This window comes from Porites lutea, chromosome 11, assembly GCF_958299795.1.
Source record: "Porites lutea chromosome 11, jaPorLute2.1, whole genome shotgun sequence".
NCBI lineage: Eukaryota > Metazoa > Cnidaria > Anthozoa > Scleractinia > Poritidae > Porites > Porites lutea.
In genome coordinates, this window is record NC_133211.1 from 3,679,850 (window position 1) to 3,701,960 (window position 22,111).

General features: G+C 39.0%; 2 protein-coding genes across 2 annotated transcripts in view; both read left to right on the plus strand.

Moving 5' to 3' along the window:
• LOC140951824 (E3 ubiquitin-protein ligase RNF10-like) overlaps window positions 1-8,966 on the plus strand; it is a 19,515-nt gene extending 10,549 nt beyond the window's left edge. The window contains exons 13-24 of the mRNA XM_073401176.1: window positions 180-243; window positions 1,584-1,666; window positions 2,046-2,301; window positions 2,556-2,611; window positions 2,752-2,829; window positions 3,783-3,900; window positions 4,308-4,427; window positions 4,804-4,953; window positions 5,820-5,902; window positions 6,821-6,881; window positions 7,564-7,704; window positions 8,715-8,966. Of these exons, the coding sequence (XP_073257277.1) occupies window positions 180-243; window positions 1,584-1,666; window positions 2,046-2,301; window positions 2,556-2,611; window positions 2,752-2,829; window positions 3,783-3,900; window positions 4,308-4,427; window positions 4,804-4,953; window positions 5,820-5,902; window positions 6,821-6,881; window positions 7,564-7,704; window positions 8,715-8,806 (1,302 nt within the window). The 3' untranslated portion in view covers window positions 8,807-8,966. The remainder of the gene's footprint in view (window positions 1-179; window positions 244-1,583; window positions 1,667-2,045; window positions 2,302-2,555; window positions 2,612-2,751; window positions 2,830-3,782; window positions 3,901-4,307; window positions 4,428-4,803; window positions 4,954-5,819; window positions 5,903-6,820; window positions 6,882-7,563; window positions 7,705-8,714) is intronic.
• A 979-nt stretch (window positions 8,967-9,945) lies between these two features.
• On the plus strand, window positions 9,946-19,648 carry LOC140952249 (uncharacterized). The gene is made up of 5 exons (XM_073401683.1): window positions 9,946-10,469; window positions 12,904-13,103; window positions 14,756-14,915; window positions 16,338-16,534; window positions 17,337-19,648. The coding sequence occupies exons 1-5, from the start codon at window positions 10,135-10,137 to the stop codon at window positions 18,401-18,403; spliced, it is 1,959 nt and encodes a 652-aa protein (XP_073257784.1). The 5' UTR covers window positions 9,946-10,134; the 3' UTR covers window positions 18,404-19,648.
• The last annotated feature ends 2,463 nt before the right edge of the window (window positions 19,649-22,111 follow it).

Consider the following 22,111-nt stretch of genomic DNA (forward strand, 5'->3'; position numbering starts at 1 on the left):
TAAGAATTAGTTGAGAGAATTCAATAAAAGATCAAGGCATTTTCTCTTTGGTGATCATTTGTTAATTCTCATACCTTTATCTCTTGACAATGTGTGAATATTGTTAGGAAAAAATATGTTGGTCACTATTAGGACTTAAAGGCTTAAGAACAAGCATGAAGAATTTCTTTTTTTATCAGGCACGTAAGGACAGTTTGAGTGAATCAAAAGATGTCGAAGAGGAAGTGAGGAGTCTCATGGAAAGTAAGTCTTTTATTTTGTCAGATTTGTCATAAGAAAGAGTATAGTAAAATTAATCAAAAAATAACAAATCCCCTTTATATAATGTAAGCTGTGAAACACAAATGTATAAGCTCCAAAATGAGCCCTCGAGAGCTATATTTTGGGAAGAAGACTACCATCAAATACAAAAGAGACAGTAGCATATCATAACTGCGAAAGATGTGCTTGAATGTTAGCTTTCTGTTGCTGGGTGTTCTATCAACTTTGAGCTACTGTATGAACTACAGTTAAAAGATGGAATGACTGTGTGAACAGTTTATAAACTGGTTTACAGTGTGTGTGGCCTCTCATTTCGAGCAAGTTAGCATGTTTGGAGTGTTTGTGTTGAGACTGATCAATACGTAGAGTAGTCAACATGCCAATATTATCATTTGCACATTGATAACCTGCCAACCCAATTAGCAGCCCACCTGATTTTGAACTGTAATTCAAAAACTTATTAATAATTCATTAAGAAAAATAAAGGAAAGTAATGTTTAATGAGACAGCTAAACTTTATGTCCAATTTTTTAGACCAAAATAACCACAAATCTAAATATTAGTGCAAGAATGAGTTGATCTATGTCAGAGATTTTGAAGCCATTCAAAAAAATTGCAGTTGCGTGTTATCAGGTTTAAAAACTCTTGGCTTTGCCTCAAGTTTTTAAACCCGATAATACACTCTTGCTCTTAATCTTTACAGTACTTTTCACTCCTTTAGCGGGTTTCTCCATAGATTATAAGCTCAGGGTTTATTTTATAGTATAGATTTATTTTAATAAAGAGGAGATAACTATTTACTTGAAAGATAATGGAGTAGCACTTATGAGCCATGCCAAGTCCTGGCTGTTGAAATATTAGTTTTTAGAATTGTTTGGTTTTTAATTTACTTGCATGCAACTGTACTTTGTGCTTCCTTCTTAACATTTTAATGTAACATCTAATAATATATTTTTATCCGATGAATTATACGGGCGACAAGAGGAGCACGCAATCCTAATCTTGAGGTTGTTATTATGCATGTGTCACATGTATGTAACCAGAATTCGTTTGGACTTCCACTATAAATGAATTGAATGCACAGAACACAATTTGATCATGCGCGTTTGGACCTTCTATCACTCGTAATCTGATCACACCTGTTTTGATCACATATCAAGTGAAACTTATGCAAAGCACAGTGATGGAGCAAAAGTGTTTGGACCTTTGATCGCTGTCACCCACACTCCGTAACCTTTGGTTATTACTAGTTACTGCTCTTTGGATGACTTAACTGTGTACTTGTATACTGGCTTATTGTTCATTTGATTTTCTTTGCTAAGATGTTACTTGTAATGAAAATGATGATGAAAAAAATGGCCATGAAGTAAGCAGTTGGAAAGTGCTTTCCCCAGATGCTTTTGAGGTACAGACCTTCAAAAATATTATTAATGTTAAAATAATCCTTGTTCTTTATATCCGTAAACCTTCTTGCCTTTATTCTATTTTGGTGTACATTCAGTGGGGGCCTTCAGCAATGTTTTTTGTTTGTACTGTTCATGACATTTCTATAGTAAAATGGTTATACTTTGATTCCATCTGTGACTGTTTCTGCTCTTGAGCAGAACTTTCTTGTGATACCGTGAGTGCATAATTAGGCAGACACCTCTCTATTACAGGCAGACAAATATGGACAGGAGCCAATCAAAATGTGCAAAAATTTTTTATCCACTGAATTGGTTAATACAGCACAATTTTATTGTTTTAGATTTTACATATTTTTAATTGGCAAATTTACTCCATAGGGTGTGGGAGACTATGAAGCAGCATTCTCTGATGAAGAAGGTGTGGAGGGTGAAGATCCAGCTTATAAAGACTTTGCCTTAGCATGTGAGTCTAGTGCTTCAGTATCAGAGGATACAGCCGCAGTAATGGAGGAGGATTCTCAAGGCTCTAATCAGCGCAGTAGTGAGAGTTCTACAGGGGATTCCGGCTCTGAATCAGCTTCAAGACCTTTATCACCTCCTCCAACATCAACACAATATTACTACTTTTATCAAGGTAAGATGAATATCAGTTTGCTGTTTGTTACTTAATGTTCACCACAGCACAGATGAACCAAGGGCCGTGAGGCCACTATGATTGTTACCTCTTGCTGTTTTCATGGAAAATAACGAAGAAAAACAGAACCAAAAGAAATCATATAACCTATTTGATTTTCTGCCGACTTGTTGTATTTACCCAGTAACTTGAAATCTTATTGGTAGCTGCAATAACAAAAGAAAAGTAATTCACCTAATTTGTTATCATTGTAGCTGATGATGGTCAAAATATATTCCTGAGCTCCTTGAATGCTCGTTGCTTGATAAAGGTGAGTATACTGTGATTTTTTTCAAATGCAATTTTAGCTTTAGTTAGTAGATTTTTTATGGCTTGAAAATGTTTTCTTTGTATTTCTGTTGAAGTGGCATACTGTTACTTATTACTTTTTTGAACACTTTTTACCTCCAGGAATATGGAAGTTTGGAGAACAGCCCAGAATTCATCACAGGCCAGATTCTTGAGATGGATGCCTTGTCACAAAGTGAGGTTAGTCAAGAATTAAGATCATGAAAGAATTCAGATTCATGAAAGTTATCAGGGTGTGTGTTTTATTGTATTTGTTGAATTATCATTGAAGTACAGTGTTCTGGCAAGGTAGTCTTGCACAGAGTTAGAACACAGTGTGAGCCAGCAAGCCATGTGAGCCATGTAATGTGAGAAATAATAAAAAATACAAAAAGTAGTAATACGGAAAACATTAACGGAAAGCTAACCGTCGTAAGTGTTTAACCCTAAACGGTGCTTAAGCTTAATCTGTAAAATCAGTGCTTAACGCCTGTCAGTTAAATGAGCACCTAGCCCTTATCAGTGAAAGTTAAGACTGAGTAATTCTGCAAATATTCCAGTAGCCAAAACACCTCACATACCCATAGGGAACTAAGCAGGAACGATTTCTCATGTATTTGCAATTTCGTAAAACTTTATTTTTCCCATAGCTTGCAGGATGCAAGAATAACATGGCTCGCCGGCGTGCAAATTGTCTGGCCTCTTACACAATGCTCCTCCCTACAAACAACGCTTTTTGTCATTGCGTGACAATAGAAGAGGACGCCAAAGCGCTTGTGTGTGACAAACGTGATAGGGCTATTACTTACATGTTTTGTTGTGATCATCACTTAACATTATGTGTTCTAGTCTTTTACAAACATACTTGTTTAAAGAAAGGTGAAGTTGGGCCAAAAGTTTGTTCAAACAAATTTACTGTCACGCTTGTCACACAAGGTTTACCGTCTTCCTTCCTCTTCCGTCCTGTTACTTAAGTTCACTAATAACGGTTGACGGTTTGTGATGTTGCGTGTCAACGAAAAGAACTCCTGCGCAGCAGACTAGTACCACTGTACCGACAAAGTAATTAAGTGGTCCCTCTAAAACAGAGATCACCTGATGGTAATTGCTAATGATACGTTATTTAACACTATACTTTCTTTCTTGTTGTGTAGGCGCTTCGTAAAAAGTATCGCTATTTAAGCCACCTTCCTCTGACGTGTGAATTTGTCATCTGTGAGCTGGACATCAAGCCACCCACTTTGTCACGAGAAACTCTCAGTTTCTTTAAAGGTATGTACAGTAGTAGCTCTTTTAAGGAAATAAAACTTTAAATTTAATTTGTGATTTTTTCCCCTTAGACAGAGGATCTGTAAGTGAATCTAATATTAGCTGGTTATGTTTTTACAACATTATTAGTCCAGGGTTGTATGAAATGAGACTCTCAGTGACTCTTGATGTAATGTCAAATTAATTTTTGTTAATGTGATAGTTATAAATGGCACTACTGAGTCCTTCTCGCTGACTTTTTTGCTCAGAAGCGGAAGGACAGTAACACAACTTAAAAGAACTAAAAAGAAACTAACTTTCTTCCATGTGAATTGCATGTTTTGTCAGTCGTGCACTCTGACGCAAATTGTACCATTTTCAGTGCAGCTTTAAGCACTTGTGACAGGCATTTCTGTTATATTTTTTTTCAGAGGAATTACAGCGTCGGAAACATCAGCGGCAGAAAAAGTTAAGAATGGAAAAGAGAAGAGAACAGAAGTCTGTTGCCACTGGCGCTACTTCATATAGTTCTGCTGATAGATCTGCCGCCAGTAAGTATTTATTATGTATGTTCAGTTAAAAACTTTGCGAAAAAAAAAACCTAATTTGGTAGCAAACGTTCAGCCTCTTCTCAACAACCAAGCGTTTTCCCTGAACATCACGTTTTTCTAACAAAACTTCCGCCTTGTGGGTTTCACTGTGCGACAGAGTCGTAAATCTACCTTAAACGGACACATCTCCCCCAAACAATGTTGGGAGTTGTTGCGTCCGTGTTAGCAGTGTTGTGCAAACGGATGCAACAACTCCTAGCAATGTTGGGACCTGCGGTGCATCGTGGGAAGGATACAAGCCATAAGACGCATAAGATTTAGAGACCATGTGTAATGCGCGTGCGTGGCCCCAACAATGTTTCTGTTTTGCTTCAAGGTAGGTCCATGGTTCCTGAACCCCTGGATTTACAACTGGCAAGTGATTTAGAGTTCCCTGCTCAAGCTGGAGGGCAGTTAGCCTTCTCCCCACCCAGCAACTCTTCACCCAGTCCATTCATGCAGTTTGCAGCTTCTATGGCCAACCAAGGTAAGAGAACTGAAAAAAAATCATGACCCTAATCCAGATAGGCAGCGAAAATGTCTTCTTCTACGAAAAGCGCGAACTGCCTTTACACTCACAGGCCGCTTTGCAGGTTAGTCGACTTGAAAATTGACGCACGCAATAAACAGCTATTTCGGAGAAAGGTTGTCGGAGAAAGTGCACGCGACAATCCCGAAAGGTATTGTGGGTAGTTTTGAGCACTGCTCTTCAAAGAAATTTGAAAGAATGCAAGAGAGGCCATAAAATTATGTTTGCCAGTACTAAAGAAAGCAACAAAAGTAGGTTCGACAGCTACAGTGTCAGGAAGAGTGACTGTGTGGTGATCACATCCCATATTACCTTTTGGGACTTTCGCGTGCACATTTTTTCCGACAACCTTTCTCGAAATAGTTGTAAGGTAGGCGAGAAGCTTCCTCTGTCAGGCATGAAAAGTCCCTGGCACAGGCACGGGCACCCAGGGTAAGTTCAAACTGATCTTACTATTCAAACGAATATTGTTTTTCGTGTAAGCACATAAAAGTAATTCTTCACCCGAAAAACAACCACAGTTTTATACATTTACTGTGAACCGATTTGATAGCGATTTAATTCGTGTCGTTTTCGTTGGGACAAGAGAAGGCGTGGCGTGTATTCGCACCAAAGTATGGACTGATAGTGCTTTAGGGTTACTTCTGTCTTACTGTGTGGTGACAAAGGCCTTGAAAAAAATGGATTCTTTCCTTGATTAGTCTTTGTAAAAAGTTTAAGGTCTGTGTGAATCTCTCTGGTGAATTCAGCCACTCTATGTCACTTCTAAATACCGCAAGTTGAATCAAAACTTGCTCACCCCATTACTGTCGAATTGTCTGCAGATGAATGCGATGTGACAGTGACTGAAGCGGAAGGAGCGAGTGCGCAAGACAACTTGGGACCTAGCCCCCCATCGTTTGCTCAGGTGAGTCTTGATGGAGTAAACTCCCTCGTCAGTGGAACTCCGCTATAACGAACCGCGCTATAACGAAGACTCCGTTATAACGAAAAACATCTGAAAGCCTGGCAGAATTACAGTAAAATGTGTGGAAACGAACCCCGCTATAACGAATAGATTTTGACGGTCCTAACGCACAATTTACCTTTACCCCGCTGTAACGAATATTTTGTCCGGTCGCTCTCAGCAGTCAGTAAAAAAGACAGATTTGAATAGAAATCACAGCTTGCTTTAATTGAAAGTGTTTTTGAATTTGATGTCTTGATGGTCAGCGCTTTACACACTTACAGGTTACAGCATCAAATGAATAAAAATAATGTCTTCTACGTGCATTATTAAATTTTTGGTAATTGTTATTCATTAAATTGCCACACTATAACGAATATTTTTGCTGTTAATTAGATAATTTGATATAACGGGGTCTTCGCTATAACGAAGACCGCGCTATAACGAACAATTTTTTCGGTACCGTGGCACTTCGTTATAGCGGGGTTTCTCTCTATAGACGTGTGATTCTAACTCAGGCAGGGTAACCTCTGAACGATAGAGTAAATATGTCAAGTTTCTGAGGCGGAAACGTAATAAATGGGAACGTAATTTGGTTAATATTTGGTTGATACTGGAAGGAAGTAACTACAGGGGCCAGTTTCAAAAACAGTATCGTCAGACCTAACCGAAAACGCCTGTTTTGTTAAAAACAAAAAGTATGACTGGGCTGAAAGTGAGACCAGCTCTTGCGATTGAAGTTGAGTAAAAAATAATTGTCTCTAGTCGTCTCTTACCTCGAAGTGCTTAAAGAGGAACGAGTAACGTGTTTCAAGCAGCCCATTTAGGGAGGGTCATCTGTGCCATACTAGTTTTTCACGCTGTTCTTTTCCGTTTTAGGCACTGAGATCTAAGAAGGCTATTGAAACAACCAAACGGGTAGAGAGACCCCAACCAAAAGGTAAGAATAAAAATCTAAAATGGCTTGTTTGACTTACGGCGGCGCACTTGGGCAATTGAGGCATAAGGTTTCCAACCATCTCTTCTCTCCGGGTTACACGTTGCGCAAATGAGCCGCGAGGAGAATGAGGCGCAAAAAAACGAGAAACCTTCGCCGCTCGTATGCATAACTTTCTCCCCTTCTCGCCAAACAAACCGCCAGCCACGCAGGCTAGTAATTACCTTCACCACTTCCAAGTAAACACAGATTAAGGTAATCCAGTGCACCGAAGTAATTCACACTATGTAAACGATAAGTTCGTCGGTTGTTCGTAAGTTTGATAGCGCTATCCACAGGATAAGTCACTGTCCAGTGGACAAGTATCATGGAAACCAACTGTGTTATCCACTGATAGTTAGCCTGTGTACAGACGCCCCCTCCTCTCAAAGAAAATCTGTCCCTCCTCCTTTTGAGGGGAGGGTGCGGCTGTACGCAGGCTACTAATTGTAAATTATACAGTGGATACCACTATCATATGCACCTTTTGAACAATTGGGTTCAAGATAACGTGTAGTTTTTAGCTCTCAATCTTACTGATCTCACTTAGTTAATCTTACTGATAAGCAAATGAGTGAATTTTTTCTAGTGACATTTACCAATATTGTGACCCTGCTGACTACAATATTGATGCCTTACTTTACAGTGATAACGAGGATACCAGCTTGGGCTGAAGTTGCAGATGACGAGGACTATATACCAGTTCCCACTTTCCAGTCGGCCTTTACTGAAGCCCTGGGTGCAGCAGATTGGACCATAAGTAGCGGAACAAAATCAGCAGGTCAAGGTTAGAAGTTTGATCCCAATTTATCATTATCTATTTATTTATTTATCTTTGTTCCGTAAAAGCCTTTTTCGTGGTGAAGCGGCTAGGGTTCTCTGCTGTTCTTGGTTCGATTACCCGCCGGAGTTTGGGGAAATGAGCCCGTTCTCCCCCTCCTCCGCCCTCCCTCCAATCAAACGTTTCTCCGGGAGAGAAACAAAGACCGGAGTCGGGAAAGTGGCGCAAATCGAGGCTGTGGTGATCCGGAGGGATTACCCGCCGCCATTTGGAAAAATGAGCCCGTTCTCCCGCCCCCTCCCCGGTGGAAAACCTCCCCGGCGGAAAACGGTGGAAATCGAGGCTGTGCTGATACGAAGGGCTATACAGGCGGACAGTAAACTTTTCAAGATAGGATAAACCATACCAGGTTGGCCGCAAAGGTAGAAGCCAGACTAGACCTTAATTATTAGAGGAGCAAACCCCTAAGATAAAAAAAGTCGTGGAAAGAGAGCATTGCTCCAGCAGTGAATAAGGATATTCATCAAACAAACTGATTTATTCTCCTCTGATCGTTGAGATCCTATACTTGCATATACAACGAACAATAATTGCAGTAGCGACCACCAGCTTGTTATCAGGTTAAGACTTTTAGTTTTGTGTGGAAGGCGTTTTTCATTGAGGGTCATTGGGGACAAAGTAAGTAATAATTAGAGACGAGAAATATCTGCGCGCATGGTGAAGTCACCTTACGACTCATTCTTCACTCCTTTTGTAAAAGGGCTCCACCCACGTTTCTCGTTATTCCTGAACCACTTTTGCCAAAGGCTGTTTGTAGCTCGGAACGTTACCCCTAGAACCTTAAGCAGACCGGCGTCAGTCTAATTCGTCTCACTTGCAACACTGTACAACAGTTTCTTTAGAAACTGACCCCACCTGGCTCAGACACTGCGTAAGGTTTATTTGTTGATGATCTTCTGTGGTTGTGATTCAAATCTTCTTCCAACCAGCTGTTTGCTTGTTCCTTCCCTTATCAGGCGCTCCTGAGGAACAAAGCAGTGGAAAGAAGCAAAAGAAAAACAAAAAGAAACTTCTTTTTACCACTGGCAGCTTCATGAAGTATTCATAAAACATATTAAATTAGGCTCTGAACACCGGTGTAATGCTATCCGTGTCAGTATAGGGTGTTAATTTTGAACAATTGAGAGTTCATAGTCGCCGACTTCGGTGAAAATTTGTAACACATTTCTGAAAGGTTTATCGGAAATAAAAATCATCATTAAAATAGTGACGATGTATGTTTCCAAATTCTTGACAACTGTAGACTCCTCGTCCGCCAGATCTTAAAGACCGTACTTTCGTGAAGACGGTTCCAGTTGGGAACCATGGAAAGTGTTGTGGGTTTCGTTAGGCTAGAATTCATTCGCGGTTTTCTTTTGAAAGAGACGTTTACTATTCGTGCAAGCATGTTTACTGGGTGTTTGTGGAGTTGTGCGCATGTGCAACAAACTCGAAAGTCCGGTTACACGAGGAAAAAACGATGATGATACCATATCGTGGTTACCCAGCCTTGGTGGTTCAAACGCTGGATAGCACTAGATCCACTGGATTAATCACGATTCCATTGAATAAGTATTAGGGGAACCAATTGTGTTGAGGCCAGATCTCTCTCGGTGACTCCAAGTTTATAGAGATATTAGATAACTGTTATGCAACGTGAAACATTCAAAGGAAGGCTACTAAGCTGGACTTCCCCTTGCAAACGGTTGTGATGCTGTTTAAATAAGAATAACTTTCGATCCTGTGAATAAAATTCATTGACGTTGCAATTCACGCCATGAATCGATTGTCCTAGGCTCAGTCTGAGATATTGAAAGCGTGGTGTTCCTGTATGAAATATCAGCAAAGCTTCTGAGGTGCTTCTATGTTTGTGAATCGTAAAAACAACTTTCGACTTTTATTTTGGTCCATAACGATTCCGCCATAGGCATTCTTCCATGTCCTTGAAAGTTAGTGGAAAAACGTTGGTCTCCAGCAAACGGAATAAGAAGGTTGCCCAGCAGCTCGCCGTTGGTGTTCACGGTTCATCTTCTACAGAAAGGGGAAAAACATAACAAAACAACAACGGAAAACAGGGTACAAGGATATACTTGAAAAAAGAAGGGAAGCTTGTTTACAGACCGACCCCCCCCCCCCCCCCCACCCTTACCCCTGCTTCCCTCCGGAAAAAATCGGAGAAGGAGCCCCGTCTCTGATTTTTTCCTGATCGGAGGGGACGTTTGTACACAGGCTAAAAGAAGGGAGGAACAGCAGGGAATGGACCCGCTCTTCGCAACTGGGAATCCAAAGTGAGGGGACCCCCTGCTGCTACGCTGACCAATATTGAATGCATGCTCAACATATGCCAGCTCTGTGAGTGTGTATTTACCAGCGCGCAACTAACTGTTTGTCCATAAGATGTGTAACAAGCTATGCAGTATGGCTTGCGAGCTCACAGGGCTTCAAAAACAGCTGCTTGAAGCACTGTTCGAGAGCGGTCTTTCCAGGGAATCTCTCTTGTCAGCGTACGATACGCTGTGCGATAAACAGGCAGAGATATCAGAAAGCGCAGATAGCACGGACGAAGCGGAGCCTGAAGATGTAAAACATGTACCAAGCAGCAGCGAGCCAGAACGAAATGTGCCAGGCAGAAGTGACGCCGTGAAATTCGAAGAATCACCTCGGCGAACACAGCCGCAAGGCACACGCTTGGAAGAACAACAACAAATGAATTTGCTTGATCATATGCTCAGGTATGGTGTATATTTACTATCTTAAATGCCTCATCCGCTTTTGCTTCTCTGTAGACACATGTGGGTCATGAGTTATACTGATCGATCAATTCCACACAAATCACTGCATTCGGTTCGTCGTTAAACTACAATCGATTTCTGATACAAACGTTTTGTGAAAAGGTTTTCATTTGTAATATGTTACTTATACTTCCAATTTATATTTAACCGGTTTCTTTAAAATTTTGACCTCCGCTTTTTGCGCTCCTCTCCAAGTGACGCCTCTCATTCAGCCCATTCTTTTTTAGAATCATTGTTTTGTAATTTCCTTGCGGCATGTCTTTGTTTTTGCTTGATAGATCAATTGTAACACATATTTAGGTGGCACGCGACGAAACTACTTTTGTCTATTTCAATGTTCGTTTCGAGTCACTTACAAATTATAAACCTGACTTGCATCTCACATGTAACTGCCTCGCGTCGTCAACACTTCTGAGTCACGCCGAAGAATTGATCGTTCCTTTTTCCATTGACGCCTTCTTCAGCAATTAAAAGGCCAGTGTTTTTTTTTTATCAGAAGTTCGGTCGCAGTCGCCGGCCACATTACGCTTTTCGCAAGAGTTCCCGCCTGTGTGAAACGAACATACTATAAGGTCGCTTTGCATTATTTATGAAATCGACTCCTGAGTTATTTTGCGTTTGTGAATATAAAATCCGTCGCGTTAATCATTTGCTCGGGTGCAACATAAAGAAATACAATTAAATATTAACTTCAAGAACACAAAGGAAGTCATATTTCGGGACATGAATATTTCAGTATTTGGCTCGGGGGAGCTCAAGCGAGGCGTATCTTTGTTGGTCACAAATCGAAGCCATGGTTGTTTTCGGCGACGCACAGTTTGATTTCTTCATTGATTGCCAAATCGTTGACAGATAAGAGTAAAGAAAGAAATAATTAAGCGTTTTTTCCTGCGGGTTTCGACCAACACTTTCACACAAATCATCGATCGCTAAGGGTCAAAACGCGTTATTTCACTTTAGATCGATTTCACATGGGCTATAAAAGATTTTGAGTTGAACTAAGCGAGCTTGTAGGAAGGCCTGCTTTATTGCAAACGACGTGTTTTCACACCCTGTGAAACATTATCTCGTATGGCCATGAGAGAATTCCACCGTCGTTAATAAGCCTCACCGAAAACAATAATTACTTCTTTTCACCTCAAAGAACGCAGTCTCTTCAAAATGGTTCACCTTTTTTTTTCAAGCGTAAATTGACTGAGCATTTTTTCGCGTATTCTTTCTGCCGTCTTGCAGGTTTTAGTGAAAACCTTGTGCAGTTTGCCTCTATGACCGGAAGTAGGAATGTTTTTATTCTCACTGATGCTTTAAAAGAGAAGACGTCTGGCTTATTGATTTGAACTCTTTTACAGGGGTGCTTCACTTCAAGCATTCATTTTTAACGATTTTCAGTTTTTACATGAATAATTTTTTGTGTACGGAAGGTCGAGGGTTCAATTCCTATCTGGAACTCCGAATTTTTTTCTGTGTTGTTCTCTTCATTTATTATTAATTTTTTGGCGGTGGAAAATCATAATTTATTGGATGGACTAGGTTGATAATTTCCCATCATACGATAAATCTTTCTCAGAGACTGACGAAACACAAGAGAACAAAGTGCTTTCATTTCTGTGCCCTGTATCATTAACTGTTTTAGTACACGAACAAGGCTATTGTAGGTTACCAAAGTTATAATCTTTGTAGTCCATAAATTTGATGTATTTGATTGAAAATAAAATAATTTACTATCCAGAAATAAATTGAAACTTAAGTAGGAAATAATATTTTATTATATTTTCAATTTTCAATAATAAAAAACCTTCATGTACAGAATGTATTTGATGACCAGTTTTGTAGGAGAAATTCAAATGTCCTGATTTAAAAAACAATTTTGGCTTTTCTTGCAGTAGCTAGGCCATTCCTTTCTAGGGACTGCAGTTTTTAATGACACAATTATTAAAGACTTAACTTCAATTGGGTGTGCCATAAATGATCCAACTTGTAGAACGGTGTATGCTTCAATGCTTGCAATTGTATCCCTTTAATATTATTGTCACAACCGAAAATCATCATGTTATAGTCATGTCAGCGATTCTTCAGTGTCTGCTTTGCTGCCTCCCTAATTACAAGGTTGAAGGCATGCCAACAGTTGCTAAGAATGGTTTCATTTAAACATCTATGCACATGAAAAAATGAAGGAATTACAGGATAAAAATTTACAAAGAAACTGTCAACTATATGAAAATATTGCCCCATCATTCCAGCTTGGACTTAGTGGGTCAGAACTACCAAATAATAGAGACCCCATTATTGTCCTATCAGTATAGTATGGGTGACTCCAAAAATACCAATTTAATTGTGGTTGTTTCTTCATTAACTGTTTTTGTTTTTTGGCTAGGATGGACCCATGGCAAGCTGCAAAGGTGATCAAAATGTACATGCAGCAGCATAACATTCCACAGCGTGAGGTAGTAGAATGCACAGGGCTGAATCAAAGCCATCTCTCTCAGCATCTCAATAAGGGTACACCCATGAAAAGTAGCAAGAGAGCTGCCTTGTATACCTGGTTTGAGAACAAAAGGAAAGAGATCATTGAACGTAAGTATATTTTTGTCAGTAATATTTTTAGAATCCACATTACATTTTTCACCTTATCAGGCAGTAACTGGTGAAATTTAGCACCCGAAACAACACTTCTTACCGCCTGCAACCACTTACAGGTTGACTAAAATTAAAAAAGTAGATAATTTGTTTAAAAAAAGAAGTTGTGATCCGATCCGAAAATGAATAAATATACAAGGAAAAGTACTAAAGTATACACTTTTTTTTAAGGGCCACGCATTTCGGAAAGAGAACAATGAAGACAGAGGAAATTATTGGAATCAAATGTTTTAAATTGTTGTCTAAAGATAGCAGCGGCCAATTTGCGTAAAATAGCTAGTTCTTAAAATGAGGGAATGACATTCAGAGAAATTAGCTCCTAAATTTCCCAGCAAGGGTAGGGCCATACATACATGTCCCTTACTCCACTCACTTCCCTAGCCCCCCTTCCCACCCCCCCCCCCCCACCCCCCGCCAGGATGTAGTGGGACAGTTTATGCTTTTATATATGAAGTAGATGATACTAAAAACCGGTCTGAACTGCTCCGGGGAATAACACGTGCGCAGCTTCAGTGCACCTCTAGCACATATTTTCGCCTTACTGACCATGACTGGTCGCTAGCCTGCTGAGCTAAAATTTAGAGAGAACACTGCACAACAGGTACCAAGGTTAAGGCTTTATTACCAGGCTTTAAGTGGCTGGAAATTGAGCCTAAGTTGTTCAGGGAAGCATACCGTTATCATTGTAATAACCCCCCTCTGTTTTAAGCTGGCCTGCCTCTCTTATAAGTGCCTTCTGCACCTTATTTCCACAATTTGATTTGTTTTAATGAGCCATCACTAAATATAAGCTTAAGACTTTGAAAAGAATTGTATTTTATTGTTTTTAATTTAGAGATTGCATACACTCAAAGTTAAGTGTAAAGATATTGGGTGCTCATAATAAAATGTAGTGATTTTAGGCCTAGGTCAAACGTTGAACTTTTCATGAGATGAACCAAACTCTAATTTGGGTCAGACGTCAAACTTTGGATGCATTGAACCAATGAACTGAATCAAACCAGAAAGCAATTTTAGCTGGCCAGTGATACAATTTCTCCAGAACGAGGCTAAATATACATCATCATACAAATTTCTAATTTACTAGTTTAGTCCCTTGCTTGTGAAGATCAACGTTTGATCAACGTTTGTCCTGGAGACCATCTTCAGATGTTCTCTCCATCTGAAGCAGATGGATAGAACCTGTTGGATGATCCAAACTCATTCAGACGAACTTAACTGACCCAGATGTCGAACTTTTCATGAACATAACTCACTAAGTTTGGTTCTTCTCATGAAAAGTTAGCAATTGGCGTAGGCCTTAATATACTTTACTGAGTACCAATTAAGAATAAAATGATAACAAAGGATTGCCTCTCCAGTTTTTAATCAGCCACTGACCTTCTCAAAAAAGCTGCCCTGTAAAAGATGGCTGCGAAAAAACTTTGTATGTCTCTTTTGCAAGTGGACTGTTCAGACTTTGTACGTCCAAGGTACTAAAATTATTTGTACTCTAACAGGAAAGTGAAACTCATATTCTTTATCAAGGTCAAGTCAAGAGTGTGTTTGATCCTAAGTGTCATAAAAGTTTTTGTGTTTTTTTTACCTAGAATACAGTTCTCCAGGGAAAAGGCGATTTGATGAGGTTGAAGCCATTGGAGACAGTCCAAACAAAAAAGGGAGAAGAAACCGATTCAAATGGGGACCAGCATCCACTAGTATCTTATATCAAGCATATGAAGATCAAAAAAACCCTTCAAAAGAAGAAAGGTTTGTAACAGCATTGCCTATTTTGCAGGAGGCTAGAATATGGGTGTTAATATTTCCTATAAACAAGACCTTTGCTGCGGTGGTTTCTTGGTGTTGCAGATCTAGATGGGTGCGGCCGCCAAATAATGCAATACAAAAGATTGAATAGACCCTGAGCAATACCACACCAAAATACAAACTGAACCAACAATTAATGCTTTTCTGCAACACCAAGAAACATCCCTTTTTGTTTTAGTTTTGATGATGAACCAGCATTTTTTGTCTGATAGTCCCTGTGGAAATATTAACTTTCATGCAAATGCCAAAATCTAATGCTCTTGGTAATAACAGTATTTAAGGTTTGCCTTGACATTTTAAAGGCCTTAGTGACTTTGATAAGCTAAGGCCCGGTTCGGATGCGGTACTTTTCATGAGCAGAACCTAATACATTAAATAAAGTACATGAAAAGTTCGGTGTCTGAATCAATTAGGAACGCCTATTTCAATTTGGAAGGACTCAGCCGTTCTTTCCGCCTTGTCCGGCCGGAAATTCCCACTTTGGATCAACATTGAAACTCCTTTGATTCAGAAGCCGAACTGGCCGGATGGATAAGTCATTTGGGAAATAATTAAATTATAAGTATTTTCTCAAAATTTCCACTACTGCCAAGCAAACCATTTAAGAATGGACTGATCTGGCTTGATAGTGGTGATAAATAGTAGAATTCTCTTTGCAACTGGACTGGTCTGAGCAGCCAGTGTTAATGGATCTGAGCAGCCAAGTCTAATGAATCTTTGATCAAAAGAAGACTTTAATATTAAATCAGTTTTCACCTGGATATTTGGATTCACTCGGGGCCTTATTTCATTATAGATATACTTTCTGTTTGAAGTTTTCTGTGTGTAGATTGGGGAACAGTATGTTCTGTAACTAGTTAGACATGTAATATTAAGGCTATGGCTATGGCCAAAAATCGTTTTAAGGGTTGCTACTAAACCCATATGTGTGTTGAGTTGTTTGCCCTGAAAAGGTTTTCTCCGAATTCTCTGGTTTTCCCCTTTCCTGAAAACCAACATTCCAATTTGACCAGGAATGGTGGACGAAGAACGACTGTGTGAATCTGTTACCTATAAATCTTATTTATTTATTATGGCTTTTTATACGAGGAACAACAAGATGCGTCTTTCATAAGATGCGTCCTAAATAAGACGCAAACTATCTCGTATAAACTGCACCTTAAGATGCGTCTTATCGAAGAACAGGTGTTAGGGGCTGTTCTTAGATAAGATGTGTCTTAGCTTAATTTCAAACGGAGTGTGCCATTTATACGGGATAGTTGGCCTCTTATTTAGGACATGTCTTATGTAAGATGGGTGTTAACAGCCCTATTTTCTATCTATTTATTTAAACCTAATTGAATGATTTTGTGAAAAATTTTCCAGGGAAGTACTGGTGGAGTCTTGCAACCGGGCAGAATGTACCCAGAGAGGGGTTCCATATGACAATGTGGAGGGACTTGGTCCAAACCTAGTAACAGAGAGCCGTGTATACAACTGGTTTGCTAACAGGCGTAAGGAGGAAACATTTAGGTTGAAGCTTGCAATTGATGCTGCAAACTATCCAGAGACACCTGGGCAAGGTGGGTCATCACCTTTAGCTACATGATAATTATGAACTACACCTTTTGCTGTCATTTGTGTGAAATGGCGACCAACAGTGCAAAAATACATTCATTAGCGTGAAAAGCGAACATTTGCACATAAATCAGATTCAAATAACGATTTTTGCATTTTAATCAACATTCAATAACATTTTTGGGCATTCATTTGCATCATTTGACATACAAAAGAGAAAAATATACTTTCATTAATGCCAACATTCGAGTCATTATCATTATCTTGAAAATCATTGGGGACAATAGACAAACATTTAAGTGCAAATGCTATTCAGTAACATTTTTTATAACACTGTTTGCAATTCAGTAGCATTCCTGGACAGCTTTAGAATGGATAAGACAAACGTTTATGCCCTTGTACAATCAATTGAGTGTTCTTTACATTTAATATACAAAAATCTATTTTCAATCAAACAATAGAAATTCAAACAAATTTGGTCTGAATTTCAGTCTGTTAAATGTATATCCCTCAAAAACCTATATATTTAAACATTCTAGGAGGTAGGTTTGCATGAAATCGTACCCCTTAGCACATTTAGCTGCAGTCACAATGTCATGTGTCTGCGCAGAGCAGAGCTTCAAGCACCGCAGTTGTTGTGTCCAACATTTTGGGTAAAACATTAATTTTATAATATTCAAGCTCTTGCCATCACTTATTCTTCCCACTACAATCTATAGAAAAGGCCTACCATTGTGCATAATTTCACTGAGTCTTTGTAAGCAGAAAATAATTCATGACTGCTGATTGTAACATTGTGCTTTGTAGGACACGTCACTGTATCCCAACCATTAGCTTCTCCAGGCATACACACTCCAATGTCACCAGTAATTCCACATCCCACAACTACTTCATTAGTACCTCCCCTGGCCAAGATGACTTCTCCTCAAACAGGGCCAGCAAATCATATTGCAGTTCCTGTTTCAGCGCAGCAATCACAGCAACCCATGACATTGGGTAGTAGCCATATGAACCATGCCCAGCAAATGGTCTCTGGGCAACAAGTTGGAACTCAGCCAGGTCAGCAGGGAATGCCAATGATGGGCAACTTCATTCCCGCGGTGTCTCCTCAACAAATGCCACTTAACTTAACTATGATGCCTCCACCTGTGACATCTGTGCCAACTTGTCAAGTCGCACTACAGCCACAGATGATGCCAGTCAGCAGTGTAGCTCCTCATCAATCTCCAGTGGTTCCAGGAATCAGTCAAATGCCAGTCATTGTGTCAGTTCAGCCTGGTATAGATGGACTACCACATGGTATGCAACACCTTCCAGAAAATGTTGGGCAAATGACTGGAACACCCCATCTTGTCCAAGTGCACCCTGTTCCCATGACAACACTCCCTATGCCACCTCCTTTGCAGCCAATAACCTGCAGTGATATGGCATTACCTCCAGTGCTTCAGCCCTTGTCAGTCATGTCACCTGTGGTGCAGATGTCACTTGCACAGGCGCAGGGACCTGTCAGTGTTCCACAGAACAATGGTAATACAACCAGTGAACGCCAACCAGAATCCCCTATATATGAAGTCAAACTTGACACTCCTGTCAAGGACCAGGCCACTGGAAAGCCACACCCAGCAGCTGGTGTATCAACTCCAGACAAGGCTAAGGAAGAAAGTAAATCTGAAAGTCTTAAGGTTGAAAATGGTGTTGACGAGACAATAATAGCAGAAAATGTTACGATTACAACTGAGAGTGAAGATCAAAACACTGACAGCTCTAAAACTGGTGTTAAAGTGGAAGATTATGATAAGTGTTCCAAGAAGGAACAAAAACATGAAGAAGCTTCAAATCATATCAGTAGTGATCAATCAAATGAGGAAAGTTGACTCTTTGCTGACAACAGTAATAAGACTGACTGACTGACTAAATAATACGTGTCTGCATGGAACTGCTGAGTGTGGCTGGATCACATTTTTTTGCATAAAAAGGTAGCATAGTTGTGAATTTAATAAAGCACACGAGGAGTAGCCTGAGATTATACTCTCTTCCTATTATCGCTATATCTAATCGCAAGTTGATGAGGAGGTGACGAGGGTTGTTAAGTAAGCCTCTTCAAGCCTTTGGGATTTAAGACAGGGAAGTCAACTTATAAAATGAAAGGAAAATGTAATTAATAACAATATTTTTGCCAAAATTCATTTAGTCCACTTACTTACATTGCACAAAAATAGAGTACGTCATATCTTTATTAATTATTGTGGTATAGTATCATTGAAGTCTCCCCTGTGGAAAGACTAATTGCATCCATGAATACAAGTGTATACTGAATAGAGTAAAATACAATAGAATGATAGAAATGTACAAATTCTACAAAGAAATATTTGTAAGTCATTGCAGCGCCAAGTCATTTCTAATAATATTCAGTTTAGGTTCGATCTTACTACCTGAATTATTTTATAATAATTTAATGTCCAGTTGATGGAACAAAATACAGTGTTTTGATTCCATGATACTTACATTTACATACCAAGAAAAGAAATAGAATTTGATATTATTTTTTAGTCATTTTAAAATTGTAAATAAATGGTACAATATGAGCTAGATCAAATAATTTATAGCTCTAATATTGAAAATTATAGTGATATTTCATACAATAAGAGATTCAAAAGTGATCTATATAGAAGTGTCCGAACTTATTACATATTTATGTCCTTTACCAATAATGGTCAATTTAATAGTGCCTTTTTAAGACAACGAGAATTTCACTAATATAGTCGAGTTCTAATTCATTAGGGTAATTTGGATTTAGTGTCCTTACGAGAATTACGCAAATTGTTTCCATATTTATTGACTAAAAAACCCCGATTTTTTTTCCAAATGTGACCTATAATGAAATATGAAAGGATTATCTTCAGTGCGATACGAATCATTTTACTATAGGTATTTAAAAAATTAAGTGTCTATCTATAACATTTAGATTTTATTTTTATTTTGAACAAATCGATACATTTAGATGTAGAATTTTTTATTATGACTTTCAATGTTCAAACAAATATTAACATTTTAATCATAATTTGTATAGAAATGAAAATGTTATTTTGTACTTCAAATAAAGCGCCTATTTTCCTGAAGGGAATTAGTTTTGTTATTTTGCGATTTTCTCTGCAGTATCTAGACGATATCCAATAGCTAGAAGGTGGGCAAGGAAAGACGAGCTGTTATCACTAAATGATAGTTCAATTTTATTTGAGGGTTAAAATGGGCAGTGTTCCTAGGGAACCAAATACTCCCCCTCCCCTCCCCCGTTAATTATGTTTTTCAGTTAAAATTCTTTGAGTGCAGGGTTCCGCGCAACTCGTATATAAAACTTACTGGTTCGTTGTTGCTGGATCTCTGATGTAGAGATACTTGAGCCAGCAAGGTGGTTAATGGGAAATGATACCCCATATAAGAGAAAATTGAGCGAACAGTCGTTTATATCCATAGAGGTATGTCTCGTTTACCTCAGGGCTGTACACGAGGAACGAAAGAAGGAAGAAATAAAAACGACAACGCCTTCATTACAAATCAAAAAAGTACAGACATTAACATTGAAGTTCGAATGAGGCCTTGTTTCCTACTGAAGAACAACATGCAAAGACTACAGATGTTATTTGACTTGCTGGTTTTACAGGTCAAATTGAGCTGAAGCCACCCCCACTATAGTTTCATAATAGAGGTACCTTCTTCGCCCTGGCCTTTAGCCTTCCTTTATAGCTCCCCTTTTACAGCCCCGTAAATGTCTCGCTTTTGGGAAGTTCTTGTGTTGGCTTTAACATAGCATTTTATGAAAATTTAAACAGTTCAAAAGAACGAAATAACGTTTGATTTAAAAAATAAATAAAAACAAAACATGTTTTTGATACTACACTTTGCGGAGAGGCTCCTCCCGAAAAGTGGTACCTTTTTCAGGCTTCAGGGTGTACGAAAGGGTAAGGAATTTACCGGATGGAAAGTTCTAAACTAGGTATCGAAAGTGGTACCATTAGTCAGTAGAAGATATACGAAAAGGGTATCTTATCTGTCGAAAATGGTATGTAAATTGAAAAGGGTAACGGGTTTGACCACTGGGCGGAGCCTTCCCGTATAAAACGTGGTTTAGGAGCATCCTGGGTTTTGTTTTCTTCCCTGAAAAGTCTGTAAGAGGCCAACAGGTGAAAACTTTTGAAGTCAAAGCAATTGATTTTTAAAGGAGAGAAATTAACCGTTTGCCGTAGAAAAGTAGCCCTTTATTACATCCACTTTGAAATCACTGGCAATCCGTTCAATCTGATTGGCTCTCAGCAGTGTGATTTATTCCCAAATCACACAATTTTTGCTCTAAATCGCATCTTTCCCAGAGCCAATGAAAAAGGAACATTAAAACAGCACAACCAAACAGATTTCAAATCTTGTGTAGTAACAAATCAAATTACAGGTAAAGTGGATGTAATAAAGTGGTAATTGAACTTCGTTTCTTGCAATTTTGTTCTGAAATCATACTTGTGATTTCAAATCAAAATCGCTCTGCGCGCTCGTTCAATTTTGAAATCATGCGTATTATTTCAAACCAAATTGCACTAATGACGAAATAGTCACGTTCGCTGGTAGAAGTCTACTGGTAAGTTCTCGGTTATATCTGACCGTTCCTTAGAGCTATCCAACCCCCCTCCCAACCCTCACACACCGACTTTAGGGCGTGCTTGCACGTTTTATGTTTTATTTCTTCTACTGCGAATATCCAGGCTACTCAGAGTTCATTTCCTTTTTATCAAGGGTGAATGATGGAATCTTACAAGGGGCGAACCCGTAAAAAAAGTATGGCGGGGATGGGGAATTTTTTTTGGTTATTTTTCCCTTGCATGATTATTTTTGTACTTCGCCCTCCCCCGTCCCCACTCACTTTTCCAATGTCCCTACTCCACAAGGCATCCTGTGAGCAGAGGTTTCTCTAAATGCTCTTGGCTTTTGGCCATGTCAGTTTTGAAAGGAATAACACACAAACTGCGGTAACAAACATCAGAAGTAACAAACGCATTGTATAACTGACTTTTATAATATCGAACTTGACGTTTCGTATGCTTCAACATAAATCTCCAGAAGTGACCGTTAACATGAGTAGTAACTAAATTTAAATTAAAAAAAACAAAGTAAGATAAGTAACTAATTAACTTGAAGAAAAAAAAAAGTTTCTCTCTTGCATGGCTTTTTTTGCATTGACGAAGTCGTTCGCGTCGCTTGTCAGTCGCGTGGTTGGCTTGTTTTATAGGCCCCAAGAGAAAACAAAGTAACTACTGACATGGTACCCTAAGGTGGTATTATGTAAACGAAATGCTATGGAGGTGTAGCTATTCAAATAAAACTCCCCTAGCTTTGCTTGTTAGTACTTTCAGATCATACTATTTGTTTTTAAGTATTTTACGAAATGAAGTTTGGAAACGTTGTCGAATTTTAACTCGGCCACTTTTGGAAACTGACGTAATGACGCAAATCTTGGAAAGTCACAAGATTCTGACTGGCATATACGTCATGTTTTTGTGTTAGTTACCGCTGACCGTGTATGTCTTGCCTTTTCA

What these genes read in the sequence shown, in the direction of transcription:
- LOC140952249 (XM_073401683.1), top strand. Translation starts at nt 10,135, where the DNA reads ATGTGTAACAAGCTATGCAGTATGGCTTGCGAGCTCACAGGGCTTCAA. An exon ending in TTGCTTGATCATATGCTCAG is followed by an intron (nt 10,470 to 12,903) that starts GTATGGTGTATA and finishes TTTTTTGGCTAG; the next exon opens with GATGGACCCATGGCAAGCTG. An exon ending in AACCCTTCAAAAGAAGAAAG is followed by an intron (nt 14,916 to 16,337) that starts GTTTGTAACAGC and finishes AAAATTTTCCAG; the next exon opens with GGAAGTACTGGTGGAGTCTT.